At 45.0% G+C, this 14,867-nt stretch overlaps 1 protein-coding gene across 1 annotated transcript; it reads right to left on the bottom strand.

The window, feature by feature from the left end:
- Positions 1 to 1,373: 1,373 nt before the first annotated feature.
- On the bottom strand, positions 1,374 to 7,339 carry LOC106895382 (zinc finger and BTB domain-containing protein 47-like). The gene is made up of 7 exons (XM_014954790.1): positions 7,199 to 7,339; positions 7,002 to 7,109; positions 4,152 to 4,232; positions 3,258 to 3,317; positions 2,739 to 2,807; positions 1,895 to 1,981; positions 1,374 to 1,468 (listed from the first exon to the last, which is right to left on the bottom strand). Exons 1-7 carry the CDS (start codon positions 7,272 to 7,274, stop codon positions 1,374 to 1,376), a joined length of 576 nt encoding a protein of 191 aa, XP_014810276.1. The 5' UTR covers positions 7,275 to 7,339.
- Positions 7,340 to 14,867: the final 7,528 nt, after the last annotated feature.

The raw sequence follows: 14,867 nt of genomic DNA, 5'->3' as shown, positions 1-14,867 counted from the left end.
GGTTTTAGTCGGAGGGGGCTACAGGGGTGACTTGTAGTGGTGGGAGGTTATGAACTGCCCTGCACCAGTCACAGCTAGTTCCAGATCTCCTGGAAACCACTGCAGATAACCCACCATGTGCCACCACTTCAACCAGAGAAGCATGTGGTGCCTCTGTTCACAGATATTTAAGAAAGCAGCAGCCGCTGAAAGGAGAGGGCACGTGGCTGGTGGCACTGTTGGGGCTGTGGTTGGAGACAGACTCTTGGAAGGAAGTGCCCTGTGCCAGAGCAGGGATCCCTGAAGGGATATCCCCTGCTGTTTGTTTCGTCCATGGCACTCAATAATAGACTGTCCCCTCCCTCCAACACATACTCTTTTCCATCTCACTTTTATGATTGCTGTTGTAGAAGCAGTTCAGTTCTTCCGATAATCCTAGTCAACCTACTGTAAAAATTCTCTGGTTTTGAAGCTTTTAAGTGTAAGGGACCAGAATTGCAGTCAACATTCATGATGTGAATTAACCAGGAATTTGTGGAGCAGCACCATCATGCATTGTATGCTGGTCTGTATTCTTTTCTTATTAATTCTAGTCAGCTGTGTCATCTCTACTGTCAACTCATGCAGCTGGGGTGAGCTTCAGTACTGCCCCTAAGGCAAAACTTTAACTTCATATAGTCTAGGGCAATTTCAAAACATAGCAAACACCAAAATAGTAACAAGAATGAAGAAACTAGATGAAAATGGGCTGCTAATGCAACTGTCCCCTTCTGGCCAGTAACGTGGCTGGAAAAAGGCAATCTGCTCTTTTAGGTGCCAAAGAAAGTAATAACTAAGTAGCAATATAGAAGAAAGAATGAAGAAAAATCTGGCATTGCTATCTCGCATTTCTGCATTATGGAAGAAACTATTTTCAGAACTTAAGACATTATAGTTTCTTCTGTGCACAGGATCATGAAAGTTAATGAAAGGATTCCTGGTTTTGAGCTGGGTTCAGAAGACCATAGCCAGGTAACTTTTCTAAATTGGTTGCATTGCCTTGAAGGTGACACATTTTGGCTGTCATCTGGAAATCCCGGGTTTTAGTGCCCTGCTGCTAAAAGTGTCCCTATAGACCAGTCTCTGCTTCTGATCCTGTGGGTCTCGTTGCACATTCCAAAATGCACGTGCTCACATGTTACAGGGCTTGTCAGTCCCTGTTGATGAGATTCTATTTACTTATGGTCTCTATATAAGTCTTCATATGAAGGAAAACTGCAGAGATCTGATGCATGAGAAATCAGTGGTATATCAACAACAGAATTTATGCTATGTAGTGTTTCTGATTTTTGCTTTTCCCTTTTTCTGCATGTTTTTATGCTTTTTTTTTCACCCCACAGGCTGCTTTCTGCAGGTCAGGTAACAGAAGAATCAGGAACTCCCTTCAGAAGGTCAAAGTAAGACACAGAAGTATCACAGGACCACTTCTCTGTATGCACCAGGAAGAACCCTACAACATAGAACAAAAATCATTATGTTATTCTAACAGATACTGTTGAAGACGGAAGGTAAATTACTGGATTTTCTTTTTTTCCAAGATTTGAACTGTCAAAAGGGGAGCATCTCAACTTACAAGGAAATGTTTAGTACATACACTCTTGGTAATAATATAATTGTCTATTCTTAAATTCTGCTTAAACTTTTCATTTTCAGGGGAAAATGTAAGCAAATTAACTATACATTTGTACAGCCATTCTGAGGCTTTGTCACATTTTTACAGAGTCTGTAATCCTATGTTTGGACCAACACCTTACTTTACTATGCAAATAATAAAGTACAGCACATGACTGGAAAACTTACCATCATTTCAGTTTATGCCTGATGACCCTCATCCAACAGCACACTAAGAAGAAGTAGATGCAGGCAAAAGTTATACTTGACGTAACCAGCACCACATGTACTTTACAGTATTCATTGTTTTCCCGAGCTGTGTTCCTCTCAGGCAAATCAGCCATGTGTGACACTGCAAGAAGAAACACACCACACCACTAGTACGCACACAGATGATGTCCTGGACAAAACAATGACATAGAAACAAGTTGTATCTATGCCATTTGCAAATAAAAATAAGCACTTCTTCATTAAAGGACTAGTTCTGTGAAAACCCAAATCCATGTAGGTATCAATGAAATGGTCTAAAGCACATCTTCCAGTGCTTCTAGACAGGGTAGTTCTGACAGAAGTTTAGCAGGCCTCAGGGACTGTGGAGGTGCTGCTACCCTGATTTTATTAGAACCCATTTTTTCACCTCTGAGGAGATGGGGAGGTCTTAAGCGTCCGTGGAGCCATGGATTCTATGTATTCCTAGTTGACTGTGTGCAAAATCCATCAAGACTGCTCTATTCTATTCTCCGGTGAATGATTCTCAGTCAAAAATAGAGTTGCAAACAGTCATAATGCTACTTTTCCCTTTCAAGGGGAAACTCCCTGTTTGTGCTCTTCTGTGACTTACAGAGGCATCCTCATAAATATTCATAAATTTGGCTCTTGGATCCAAAAAATGTACTTCACCCACTAATGAGCACGTGTCTCAAAGACAGGGCTGGCCTAATGATTTTAATTCTGTGATTCTCAGAGGAAGATGTGACAAAGTCTCTTGATTTCAAGTTTCGTTTTCCTTTCATTTTTGCCCTCCAAATGTAGAATTGATATTGTTGCTATACTGTCTGGTCAGAAGAACTGAACTTAAATCTGAACTTTTGCAGAATTCTCACCCATACCATGCAAAGGTAGTTCTTCACTGTGGCTCTGTCCAGAATGGGTAAGGTAATGGGGTCCAAGTCTGGATTCTGGGAAGGAAAAAGAACAGCTGCAAAGATTATTCCTAAGACAATAAAGCAGAGAAAATAACATCAGAAAGTTCAATATCTGCGATGAAAAGGAGGGAGAGGAAGCATGCCTAGGAAACCTGCTTCATTATTGTCTAAAGTCTAAAAGCTAGAAAAATCAGAAATTAATGCAGTTCACTAGTGAACATGTTTGCAAAAGTGGGAAGAATGGCTTTCTTTAGGAAAAAAAAACCCATATGTTTTATTCTCTAGTTCTTTGGAATTCTGCAGAGATTAGAAAATGGGGAACTTGAGATAGCTGTGTTCTGAACCTAGAAATAGCAAAGGAATGCCTGGTCTTAAGCGCAGTGAAACTGGGAAAATCATGTCGGATCAGCGTGTCCAAACAGGTTTTCTTAGTGTGACGGTAGAGTCCTGGAAACCCCGATGAAAACCCCAATTAGCTGTTACCTAGTGCCTGCTCTTCCTGAGAGCTCTCCTCTTCCTCTTCTTCGGGGGAGGTGACTTGTGCTACAAGCAGTAATAATGAAGAAGCTGAAGTTACACAGGACAGATCTCTCAGGAGTAGAAACTACCTACTGACAAAAATCCCAACCTGCGTCTACATGTTAAGGCAGAGCAATTTGTGCAGAAGCATTTTCCAGATCCGTGTTTGAGTTTTGATGGCTGTGTATGGAAGGCGATGCCTCGTTTGCCCAAGGTGTTAGGGGTGGGTTAAGAGTTTGCACGTGAGACCCCCTTTCACACTTCTTGGCAAGTTGCTGAGTGGAACAACCAGCACCAGTGTCTCCGTCACTTCCTGTAGGCAACGAGGCGCTCAGGGAAAAATTACATTGCTATTCAAGTTGTTGTTAATCGTCCTCCATTCTGAAGCCCAAATTGTTACAGAAATATCAGAAGGGAATGCTGCAGGTAGAACTGGCAAGGGATTGTGTCAATCTGTACACAGTGCCACGTGTGTTGACAGACACTGTGGCCTTACTTGTTTTCTGCGATTAATTTGGATGTGGGTTCTCTTTAAACACGAGCTTTCCACCGTGCCGGTGATCACAAAGGCCACCGGTGAGCAGTAGACAGGGTAAGAGGAGTCCTGAACCACACGGGTCTGATCACTCCCAAGTCAAATGACGTCTATGAATGTATTTTGTTAAAAGGTGGGAGGGCAGCAGGACGTTCAGTCTCCTCTCTCACTGGCCACTCTCTGATTTTGTTTAGTAGGTTGGGACTAATTCAGGATTTCTTGACCTAACTTCTCGCCATTTTGGCTTGTTCTTGGAACAGCTGTGTCAGTAACACAGGATGCAACCCAAGATGTCATTTGAGATGCAGAGCTGCCTGACTTACCTTTTTCCTGCAATTTCTCCATACTCTTCTCTAACACGCCCACTCCATCATCAGTCTGGGATACAGATATTCTTTCAGGTTCTAAATGAAGGCATATTTAGTTAAACTCCTTTGCCATACAAGGCTGGCATTTTTCCAGAGAGCACAATGAGAATATTCGCAAAAACAGAGAAAGCAACTATTGCAGGATTCTGTAACTGCCTACAGTGCAATTGAAATGAGAAGGCCACATATAATATGCTTCTGCCTCTCCTTTTTTATTCATAACCTTTTTTGTTTCCAGCCTACAGCACGCTTATAAACAAAGAGTACAAATTTTGAACGGGCTTCGTACAAGGACTGAATTACTACAGCAGAGTCGCGCTCTCCTCCATCTTCCCCTTCCTGATGCGCGAGAGGAAGAACCAGCTAACAGCTTTTCCTTACCCAGGTATTTTATAATTCCATTCTTTAACATTATAATGCTCTGGCATTACAGACCTCTGTGTTTCAGATCATAGAATCATAGAATCATAGAATTGCCCAGGCTGGAAGGGCCCTCCAAAGGTCATCTAGTCCGACCTCCCCACAGTCAGCAGGGACACCCCCAACTAGACCAGGTTGCCCAGGGCCTCGTCGAGTCTCACCTTGAATATCTCCAGGGATGGGGCCTCAACCACCTCCCTGGGCAACCTGTTCCAGTGCTCCACCACCCTCACAGTGAAGAACCCTCTCCTCATCTCCAGTCTAAATCTGTTCCCCTCCAGCTTGAAGCCATTGCCCCTCGTCCTGTCACTGCAGGCCTTTCTAAACAGGCTCTCCCCAGCCTTCCTGTAGGCTCCCTTCAGGTACTGGAAGGCTGCTATTAGGTCTCCCCGGAGCCTCCTCTTCTCCAGGCTGAACAACCCCAGCTCCCTCAGCCTGTCCTCGTAGCAGAGGTGCTCCATCCCCCTGATCATCCTTGTGGCCCTCCTCTGGACCCTCTCCATCAGGTCCATGTCCTTCTTATATTGAGGGCTCCAGACCTGCACACAATACTCCAGGTGAGGTCTCACCAGAGCAGAGTAAAGTGGCAGAATCCCCTCTCTGGACCTGCTGGCAACGCATCTTTTGATGCAGCCCAGGATGGGATTGGCCTTCTGGGCTGCAGCTGCCCACTGCCTGCTCATGTCCAGCTTCTCGTCCACCAGAACCCCCAAGTCCCTTTCCTCAGGGCTGCTTTCCAATACCTCACCCCCTAGTTTGTATTGGTGGCGAGGATTGTTCCAGCCCAGGTGCAGAACCTTGCATTTGCTCTTGTTGAACCTCATGAGGTTCACCTGGGCCCACCTCTCCAGCCTGTCCAGGTCCTTTTGGATGACATCCCGTCCCTCTGGTGTATCGACAACACCACACAGCTTGGTATCGTCCGCAAACTTGCTGATGGTGCCTTTAATCTCCCTGTCTATATCATTGATAAAAATGTTAAACAGCACCGGCCCCAGCACGGACCCTTGAGGAACACCACTTGTGACTGGTTTCCATCTGGACTTTGAGCCATTGAGTACCACCCTCTGGATGCGACCATCCAGCCAGTTCCTTATCCACTGAACAGTCCACCCATCAAATCCGTACCCCTCCAATTTGGCAATCAGGATGTTGTGGGGGACCGTGTCAAAGGCCTTACAGAAATCCAGATAGATCACATCCATAGGTCGTCCCTTGTCTACTGACCAAGTCACTTTATCATAGAAGGCCACTAGGTTAGTCAGGCAGGACCTGCCCCTAGTAAAGCCATGTTGGGTGTCCTGGATCACCTCCCTGTCCTTCATGTGCCCAAGCATGGCATCTAGGAGGATCTGTTCCATGATCTTCCCAGGCACAGAGGTGAGACTGACAGGTCGGTAGTTCCCAGGGTCCTCCTTTCTACCCTTTTTAAAAATGGGTGTGATGTTCCCCTTCTTCCAGTCTGCAGGGACTTCACCTGACTGCCATGATTTTTCAAATATCATGGAAAGTGGTTTGGCAACTACATCAGCTAGTTCCTTCAGGACTCTGGGATGTATCTCATCAGGTCCCATGGACTTGTATATCTTCAGGCTCCTGAGTTGATCTCGTACCTTGTCTTCACTTACTGTGGGAGGGACCTTGTCACCCTGGTCTCCAACTTTTTTGTCAGCAACACAAGAACTAGGAGGAAGGGGGTTACCAGTGAAGACCGAGGCAAAGAAGTCATTGAGAACTTCTGCCTTCTCCTCATCTGTTGATACAAGTTCCTCACTGTTGCACATCAAGGGGGGGTACATTTTCTTTAACCTTCCTTTTCTGGTTAACGTACCTGTAGAAGCCTTTCTTATTTTATTTTACGTCCCTTGCCGAGTTCAGTTCTAGCTGTGCCTTGGCCTTCCTGACCTCATTCCTACACATCTTGGCAGCATCCCTCTACTCTTCCCAGGATGCCTGTCCATGTTTTTGTCAGAAAAAGAGCCAAGCCAACTTCATCCTTGAGATGTTCTAGAGTCCACCTTCCCTCTGTCCCACCGCAGAAAGGCTTTTCATTCCTGTCCCGTCTATAGGCAAAGGACACGCCATTGCATGAGCAAAGGACAGACTCTGTTCTAACAGGGTCCTAGAGGCATTTATCCAACCCTGCTCTTACAGACTCCCCACTGCATTTGTGTGTGTTTATAAGCCATTGGGTTGGTTTGTGTGGAGACGGCGACTCCACACTGAACATTGTTATTATCAGCTGGGATTGCAGATGCAAAGATCACATTCTAGGAAAGGGGGAGTTCCACCTAAGGTAGGATTTGGAATACCTGATCCTGAAGAGACAGAATACCTAGCCTTTGCAACTTAATTTCATTTCACTGGTTTCTACAATCTTCTTACCAGGACTTTGTTCAACATTAGGAGTATTATCATCGTTATCATCATCATCATAATCATCATCATCACCACCTTCGTTCTCCTCTTCCAAATAATCTCTAGGTAGCCGTCCTGTGGAGTAATTCAGAAAATGCTTAGTCAGGAACTGCTTAGTCAAGTAGATTTTTTTGTAAAAAACAGTATTTTCTGGTGGAACTTACCCTCAGGTGAGATGGGTTTTCCGGTAGTCTCTGCAACAGTTAGGAGGTACAAAAAGATCAGCAAAGTGGCTTTCATAGTGACAAGGGCGCTGCTGCTCCAGGTTATCCTGGTCTCTGCAGCTGCTCTCGGTCAGAAGTGAGATGCACCCTGAAGGTGGTGGGCACTGTGACCTCATCATGGTTCTGAGAGCTCCATGGGGCTCTCAGCAGGAGAAGGTGGACCTGCCTGTCCAGCAAGACCCCACAGACTATGTGGAGTAAAGTGGACACTTGCTTCAGATCATGCAGCTGTGCTCTGGTTTCTTTAGTCTTACAAATGGAGCTGCAGTGGGCCCTGAGGCTGCAGGAGGACTCAGCTTCTCCTCTCCCATGTAACTCCTCGCTGTTAAACCATCTGTGGGTTCCTCTGGAGAGGAGGTGCGCTTGGTACTGTCACTTGCAGTAGATCCTGTTTTTTCTAAAAAAACAGCTCTTTCTCCTGCTGAAGAGCCTTATTGCAACATACGTCTTGCGACGCAGTCTACAAGCGTAAGGTTCAACACAACTTCCAGTTCTCACCTGTTCTTTTTGCTTGACTGGAAGCTACAACTGTCTCAAACGCATGTTTCTGATAACAAGGCTTTTTTGTCTGACCTGTAAAGGCTCCATTTCTCCAAAAGACCACGTTCTTTGATCAGATAACACAGAACAGAGACTTCTAGTACTACCTGGCAGGTGCATTTCAAAGGCCAATCCAAGGAGAGGTATCCTCTCCCTGGCCTGTAGCAGGCTGGCAAACTCCCTACGTGGCTGCCACTGTGCCACAGCCTTGTAAAGAAACGGTACGGTCTGAGAATCGTTCTAGCTCAGGTGGACTGAAAAAAGAGCAAAAAAGGAGTGGAAACAGGAACCGCCAAGGTCTGTCTTAAGGAAGGGACGTGGCTCCCTCTGCTGTCTACAGAAAGAAAAGTCAGGGTTTTAAAAGGTAACTGAAAGAGCATTGCAGAACAAAAATGAGAAGAAAATCCAAAGGCCGAGAACAAGATAATGATACCAGAAGTGTAGAAGTCCGCAGTCTGTAAATACTTATTTTATCAACACTGACATAAGCTGACTCACTCTTGACCCATGTTACTCACATAGGCAAGAATTTTCAAGTTGATAGAATTGAAAGATGAGAAGGAAGAGCATTTCTGGTGTGGCACACGCAGATCCAGTAAGTAGCTTTTGGCAGTTTCCTCAAAGGGGTTTTGGGTCAGTAACTGAACTGGGATATCACAACCATCGCCCTTCCTGGAGGCATTCCCTTTTGGGTATAACAGTCACTGCTTTCTCAAACTGACATTCGGTCAGGAGCACTGGAACACTTTTTGATGTAAAACATGGCATGTCTGTTTTAACACCAGGGACAAGTGCATCTCTTTCTGGAGACAAAGAAAGCTTCAAGCTCTGTCTGAGGCGCACTGTATTCAAGTGATGAATCCCTCATTGCAGACGAGGGGAACAACACAGAGGCCACTTGTGTGTGACAGTTCCCTGCACAGTTGTGGCAGGTGGAGCACAGATCTGTCCACAAGGAATTAAGTCAAACAGAATGGGAGCCTTATGATTAAATGTAGTGTGGTGGCACTAAAAATTAGGAATCATATTCAAAGCATGTGATTTGACGTGATTGGTTTACTAGTTAATGAACAGGGACATAAAGCAACATTAAGAACTACCATGAGGTTTGTGCTGCAAGAGATGAGTAAATGTGGCTTTGATCTGAGAGGTTGATTTAGGAGAGCTGGACACATGGTAAAACACAGGTTATGGGGAAGACCAAACATCTTCACCAAATGGTGAAGGTTGGGAGCTGATGACTTCTTGCACAAGGAAGACCACTCCTGCTCCACCTGTGGATCTTTAGCTACAGAGCAGATTCAGTGTCCTAACAAGAGTGGAGAGGCTTAGAGCTGTGTGCAAAGAAACAGGCAAGCCAACAAAGCCTGAACCCAGCAGAAGCACCAGGAGGAAGTGTGAGAGACTTTCTGACACTGCAATGGGTGCCCCATCTGCTGACCTGGCCTACTGTAGAGGGGAGTTGCTCATCGACAAGGGCTTGGACATTGTGGAGAGACTGCTGCTTCCTGTACAGTCCCTGGACTGGTACCCTCCACGTTCCTCCTCATGGACACCAAGTGATGCTGCCTGGAATGTACCATCTGCTGCAAATGCATGGTGAAATGAACCTTCACTGCTGTTTAAATTGCTGACTTGCTGGAGAACACGTGTGGTGTTGCCGTGCATCTGATCTGCCATACCTGAAGCTAAAGTCGCACGACTGATCTTCTTAATGTAGCATGTACTAATTACTACAAGAATGCTGTTGGAGTATTGAGGCCAGCCAAGTCAGAGTTCCAGGCGAACAATAAATGACATCTTATAGTCACAGGGGAGATTCTGAGGTACCTTCTATTTTCTTACTGAAGATGCTGATACCAAGAGTAGCAGGCACACAATTTAGGTCTCTGCTTGAGATAGCACAACAACAGATTTAAATTGTCCCTTAATTTGGGATATCCAAAATTCTTTTCAAAACAGACATTTGTTTATTTACATGTCCTAAACCACTTTCCAACTTTAACAAGACACTGAAATTATCCAGATTAGTTATGTAGGTATTTTGCTTCCATACAGAGAAAATTAAGAGAGATGTGTTCATCTGTATTATACAGTAAATCTATAACAGGTTTAATTTCAGGATACTAGTTTTAGCTGTCTTGCAATTGATCTACAACGACCTAATTGTCTTATTACTTGCTTTTCTCCTTTTACCATCAATCACAGATTCTCTTCCATTTTCATTTTTCAAGAAATAATGATACTGCCTGCCATCTTAATGAAGAAACATTGCCACATGATCAAAGTTAATGAGATCCATCTTGTTCATTTCCTGTCATGGCCTTTGAAAATGCATTACTTTCTCACATAATTAGATATTCTTTTTAGGACTTCCTCTCTTTGTCTCATTGAGTGCTCCAGAAGGGAACCAGTTGAGTGTTCACCAGAGCTGATAGTAACCCCCTGCTGTGGAGAATGTTCTTGGACCAAATGATCTAATTTTCTAAGATTTCCTGACTTGTTTTTTCCTGAAACTGTTACCAGAGGAGGTACTAACAAAAAAATCCACAAACATACACAAAAAAACCCCAAACAAAAACCCCCAAAACAAAGAAGGAATAAAAAACTCAGAACTGAATATAAAATGAGGGATGTCATACAAGCCCATGAATTAATTTCTTCACAGAAAACTCTGAAGTCTATTTCATTCTGCCCATCAATCACAGAACTGGAGTTTTAGTTAAAATTTGCAAGCACAGTTGGGTGCATTTCACTTGGAAAGAAAATACAGCGTTTCCATCTTGAAAACAAAAAGCTGTGCTGTGGTCACTCAGCAACCTTAAGCACTAGCAGCTCCAGCGCCATTTCTAGCATGATGGTTCCCTTGCCGTACCTGCACTCTGAGCAGGAGCTTAGGAATTTTGCTTGTAAGAATTTGGCTTTGACAACCAACAAAAAGGTTTGATGGCTTTAGCCTACATGAGGAAGATGATAACAGGATTTGCAGGATTTGGACATTTCCTCATTTTTTTCACATCACTGTAGGCTCAGAACAGAAGGCCAGAGGCTGTGCAGCACAGATACTTTACCAAAAAAAATCAAAACCAAACCAAACCAACACCAACTGAACAAGAAAACCCTGAAGCCTGAAATGCTTAATGCCTGGACAGTCAAAACAGCTACAGAAGAGGCATTCTGGTTTTATTTTTTTAAAATAGCTGGGCAACAGCTGAAATCTGTACATTCACATAAAAATAAGAAGAATAGAAACAGTACTATTTCAGAGTTTCCACTTGAAAAAAAGTAATCAGTAACACTTTCCAGGGGGTTCACTAGAAAAGGTTAAATAGCATACTTAGCTCTCTTTACGGTCTTTCATTCTTTTACTGGTCCAAACAAAAAGCTTTCTCCTTTACTCAACTCATGCTGCCAGTTTCTCTGTGCTGTACCTCTTGTTCTTTTTGAGAAAAACAGAAGGTAGCACGTGACAAACCCTTGCTGGATCTAACCCTCTGGCTAACTGGTCTAACCTTTGGGTGAGCCACAGACCCTCGGGCAACAGCCAACCTCTTAGAACAATTCAGTGTTTTGAATTAATGCATCAGGTCCCTTTGGATCCCACAAACCCACCTCCAAACTACGAATGGGAAATTACAATAAAATTTAGTCCCATTCGTTATTCCAGGCTGTTAATGAGTGAACTTCTGCTGTAAGGCTTTTGTACCACTTGCTTTATGGAGATCAAACTTTCAGACATTTGCTTGAATCCAGGTGTAAGTTTCGCTATATTCCCGTTCCAGTAGTCTGACAGCTTTTTAGACACTGGTTTGCATCGTGACAACTTGTGTAACTGCAGGAGCCCACAAACCAGAAGTAGCAAACTGAAGGCACTGACTGTGTTTCCCAGCACCCAATGGGGCTCTGCCAAAAACCCCGGTACAGGCCACGTTCTACATCACTCTCCAGGCCTGCAGAGTAAACCTGTCAGGTTGGGTTTTGGTTGTTGTGGGTTTTTACTCTGCTAAGATACGTTTCTTCTCTGCTCTACCTTGTATTTTGGAGTTGTTTTTTCCAATGAGCTGGCATAAGGAATGGTTCATGTTGGTCCATCCATTGGAATCAGCCTGTGAAATGTTATTTATTAGCAACAGAATGCTGTGTCAGACTATGGCAGCAGTTTTACCACAGTTCCTGCTCATCTGCAGGAGCATTCGGTTGGCTTGAGATGGGAACCCTGACAGGCATTCAGGCATCCATCTCGCAGTGAAATTCACTTTTCCATGTGTTATTTGCAACAGACATTTTGAGGGGGCAGCCACACACCACAAAGGTCAGGCTCTTGTGCTGGTGACATGTAAGTGACCCTTATAAGCTGGGTCTTTTGAGTCAACCCAGCCCCTTCCTTTAGCCTAACCTTCCTCACGTCTTCATAACTCTATGTCAGGTCCAAGGAACTCAGAGCTAGAAACACAGGCCAGGCACATCTGGTTTCCCTGCCGTGAACGATCAGCTTAGAAGTACATCACCAGCAGGTTGGCTGATTGATGGGCTCCAAACACCACTAAAATAAAACAATACAGTGTTTGAGTAATTTTCTTTCCATATACGGTTTTTATTCTCTGCTAGGAAAACCTAGCACAGGAACACTTAATGAAGGATGCCCTGCCAGTGAAAGTTGCTTGCTAAGAACACCAGCTCTGGTCTCAGGCTACATGCCCCAGCTCAGAAATGTATTGTGTACCACCCAGTTTGAGAAGGAGAAATGCAAGGTATTTTTTGATTAGGATTTGGAGTTTTTTATCCCTGAAGTGTTTCTCAAATAGTGTATGCCATTCCTCCTCACCCTTATCATATCATAGCTACTTAAAAATTAAGCAAGTAGGCATATTAATTGGGCATAATACTAATGTGGTTATTGTGATAGCAATGGGAGGGCAAGAGACTCAATTCTTGGCCTTAACTGTACGGTTCTTACACAGGTGTGTCACTGAAACGACTGGTAAGTGTGAGAGTTACTAGACTGCACTGTTAGTGTATTTCTGTGATAATTTGCTAAGAGAGACTCTCAGAAAGAAAAAACAGGTGGTGGTTTGTGGGTTTTTTTTCTGTTAACACAGATTAAGTGCAGGTGCATTTAGTTTACTAAGCTCTTGTCTTTCGGAAGCAGAAGCAATTAATTTGTAGAGACATCTGATGATTTTTACTTCTGGAGTGCAGGAGAGCCTGAAAGGCTCAGGGACTCTGAGTGAAACTCCCTCCAGTGCTGGCACAAACCTTGGATAACCACTCACAGCTGAATTTGCACCTCTCTGCAGGCTGAGATCTTCCAAACCCAGGCCTGAATTCTGCTGCTATGGCTGCATCCGCAGACCCTCTTTCCCCTCAGGAATATGGGCACCACTGAGTAGAAGACAAACTGAGAACTGGTCAAAAATGACAGCACGGCTGAGCCAGAGGCTGCCAGCAACAAAGGACTCGGCCGAGTTCAGTGGGCTCCCAGGCACTTGGCTGTCTCATTGCTCCATCCACAAGAAGGTGGGTGAGTTCAGCAAACTGCTTCCCTCGCTTGGTGAGCGACACCGCGTCTAAGAAGTCAGCCTCTTGGGATGAAGAGCAAGGACAACTACGAGTGCTGCCAGCTGATTGAGAGAAGTTGCCCATCTCGAGGCGGAAAGAAACATGGCAGGTGCTTCACACTGAACTGAAAACACCAGTCGTGACTTGCAGAGCTGCCCAGCCTGACAAGACTTTGCAGTGCTCCAGGACTCCATGACCCAACTCCTGCTGATACAATATAAATGTCAAATGTTAGGCTGGTATATTTTGGGGTTTGTGGTGGTGCATTCGTTTGTTTTGTGTTTGTTTTGTGGTGGTATTTCGTTTGTTTGCTTTTGTGTTGTGGTGGTTTTTTTCTGTTCAAGTGCTAGAATGTAATGCAATTTGGCTTACAGCAGTAGAGGGGTTTGGTTTACTGTTTTTGCAATGAGATGCCACCTCCCCTCCTAACTTCTGCTGCCCCTTGTGCCATATTTATTAGTGAATGGTTAGTAATTACCTACAGTATAATTTTTAGGGGGTAAGTCATGTGTGGCTTTTAATCTGCTACTAATGGTGCCAGAGCAGCTCTGCTTACCAAAATGCATGCACCATCTGGGTGACACCCTCCTTGTGTTAAGGCAATTCACTTGAATTGCTCTAGTTGCTGTGACATATTAAAGACAATCCAAGGGCTCAAATCATGAGGTTCATCTGTCATGTGTTAGAACTATTTTTTATTATTTATGATAGTATTTTTCAAATCGGGCAGATCTGTTCTTTTCAGAGTGTGTCAAAGCGTGAGGGTTTGCCTCACTTATTTTACGCCAGCTCTGAGGACCGCGCAGAGCAGAATGGAATAGAAAAGGGAGGCTAAATCCTGCTTTGCCATCACATTGTGCAGCAGCAGGCAATCGTTGTCCTGCGTCCAGTGGCAATGACACAGCCGAGACAACTTCTCCAGTGTAGCAGAGTGCGTGGGATGTAAGAGCCAGTCTCACCTCACTCCTCCTGCTGTGCTCCTCAGCTGACCCAGGAGGTGCCTTCCACTGGCTGTTCAGCTTTACGGAGTCAGGCTGGGGAAATAAAGAGATGGGCAGCAAAGATGGAGAGGGAAGAGGTTACTGTGGCTCCTCCCCCTCTGCTGGCCTAGGCAGGGAAATTGCCAATGGCAAACTACACCGCAGCAGCCACAGGCTCACCACACCAGTGGACTGGAGACACTGCTGGAGGTCGCTAGTCCAACCCCATCATCAGAGTGGATCACTTTGAGCAGGTTGCTCAGGGTTGTTTAAAAGCGGCCATACCGCGAGCTTCCCTCAGACCGCGCGGACAGCGACAGCGGCAGCGGTGAGTGCTGCAGCTTTAAATTTGACCTAGACAGAGACGGAGAGGGGGTTTCCCGGAGACGGGAAGCCGAGGCAGAGCGGGGAGACCCGAAACCAGTCGGGAATCTCACGGGGGAGCCGAGAGGCTGACGTAGCTGGGGGCGGGGCCGGGCGAGCCGCGGCAAATTTAAAAGCGGCCAGAGCCGCAACAGGCTCCGAGCGCG

This window comes from Calidris pugnax, unplaced genomic scaffold, assembly GCF_001431845.1.
Source record: "Calidris pugnax isolate Ruff unplaced genomic scaffold, ASM143184v1 scaffold157, whole genome shotgun sequence".
Classification (NCBI taxonomy): domain Eukaryota; kingdom Metazoa; phylum Chordata; class Aves; order Charadriiformes; family Scolopacidae; genus Calidris; species Calidris pugnax.
This window is presented reverse-complemented; position numbering and strand designations above follow the sequence as displayed.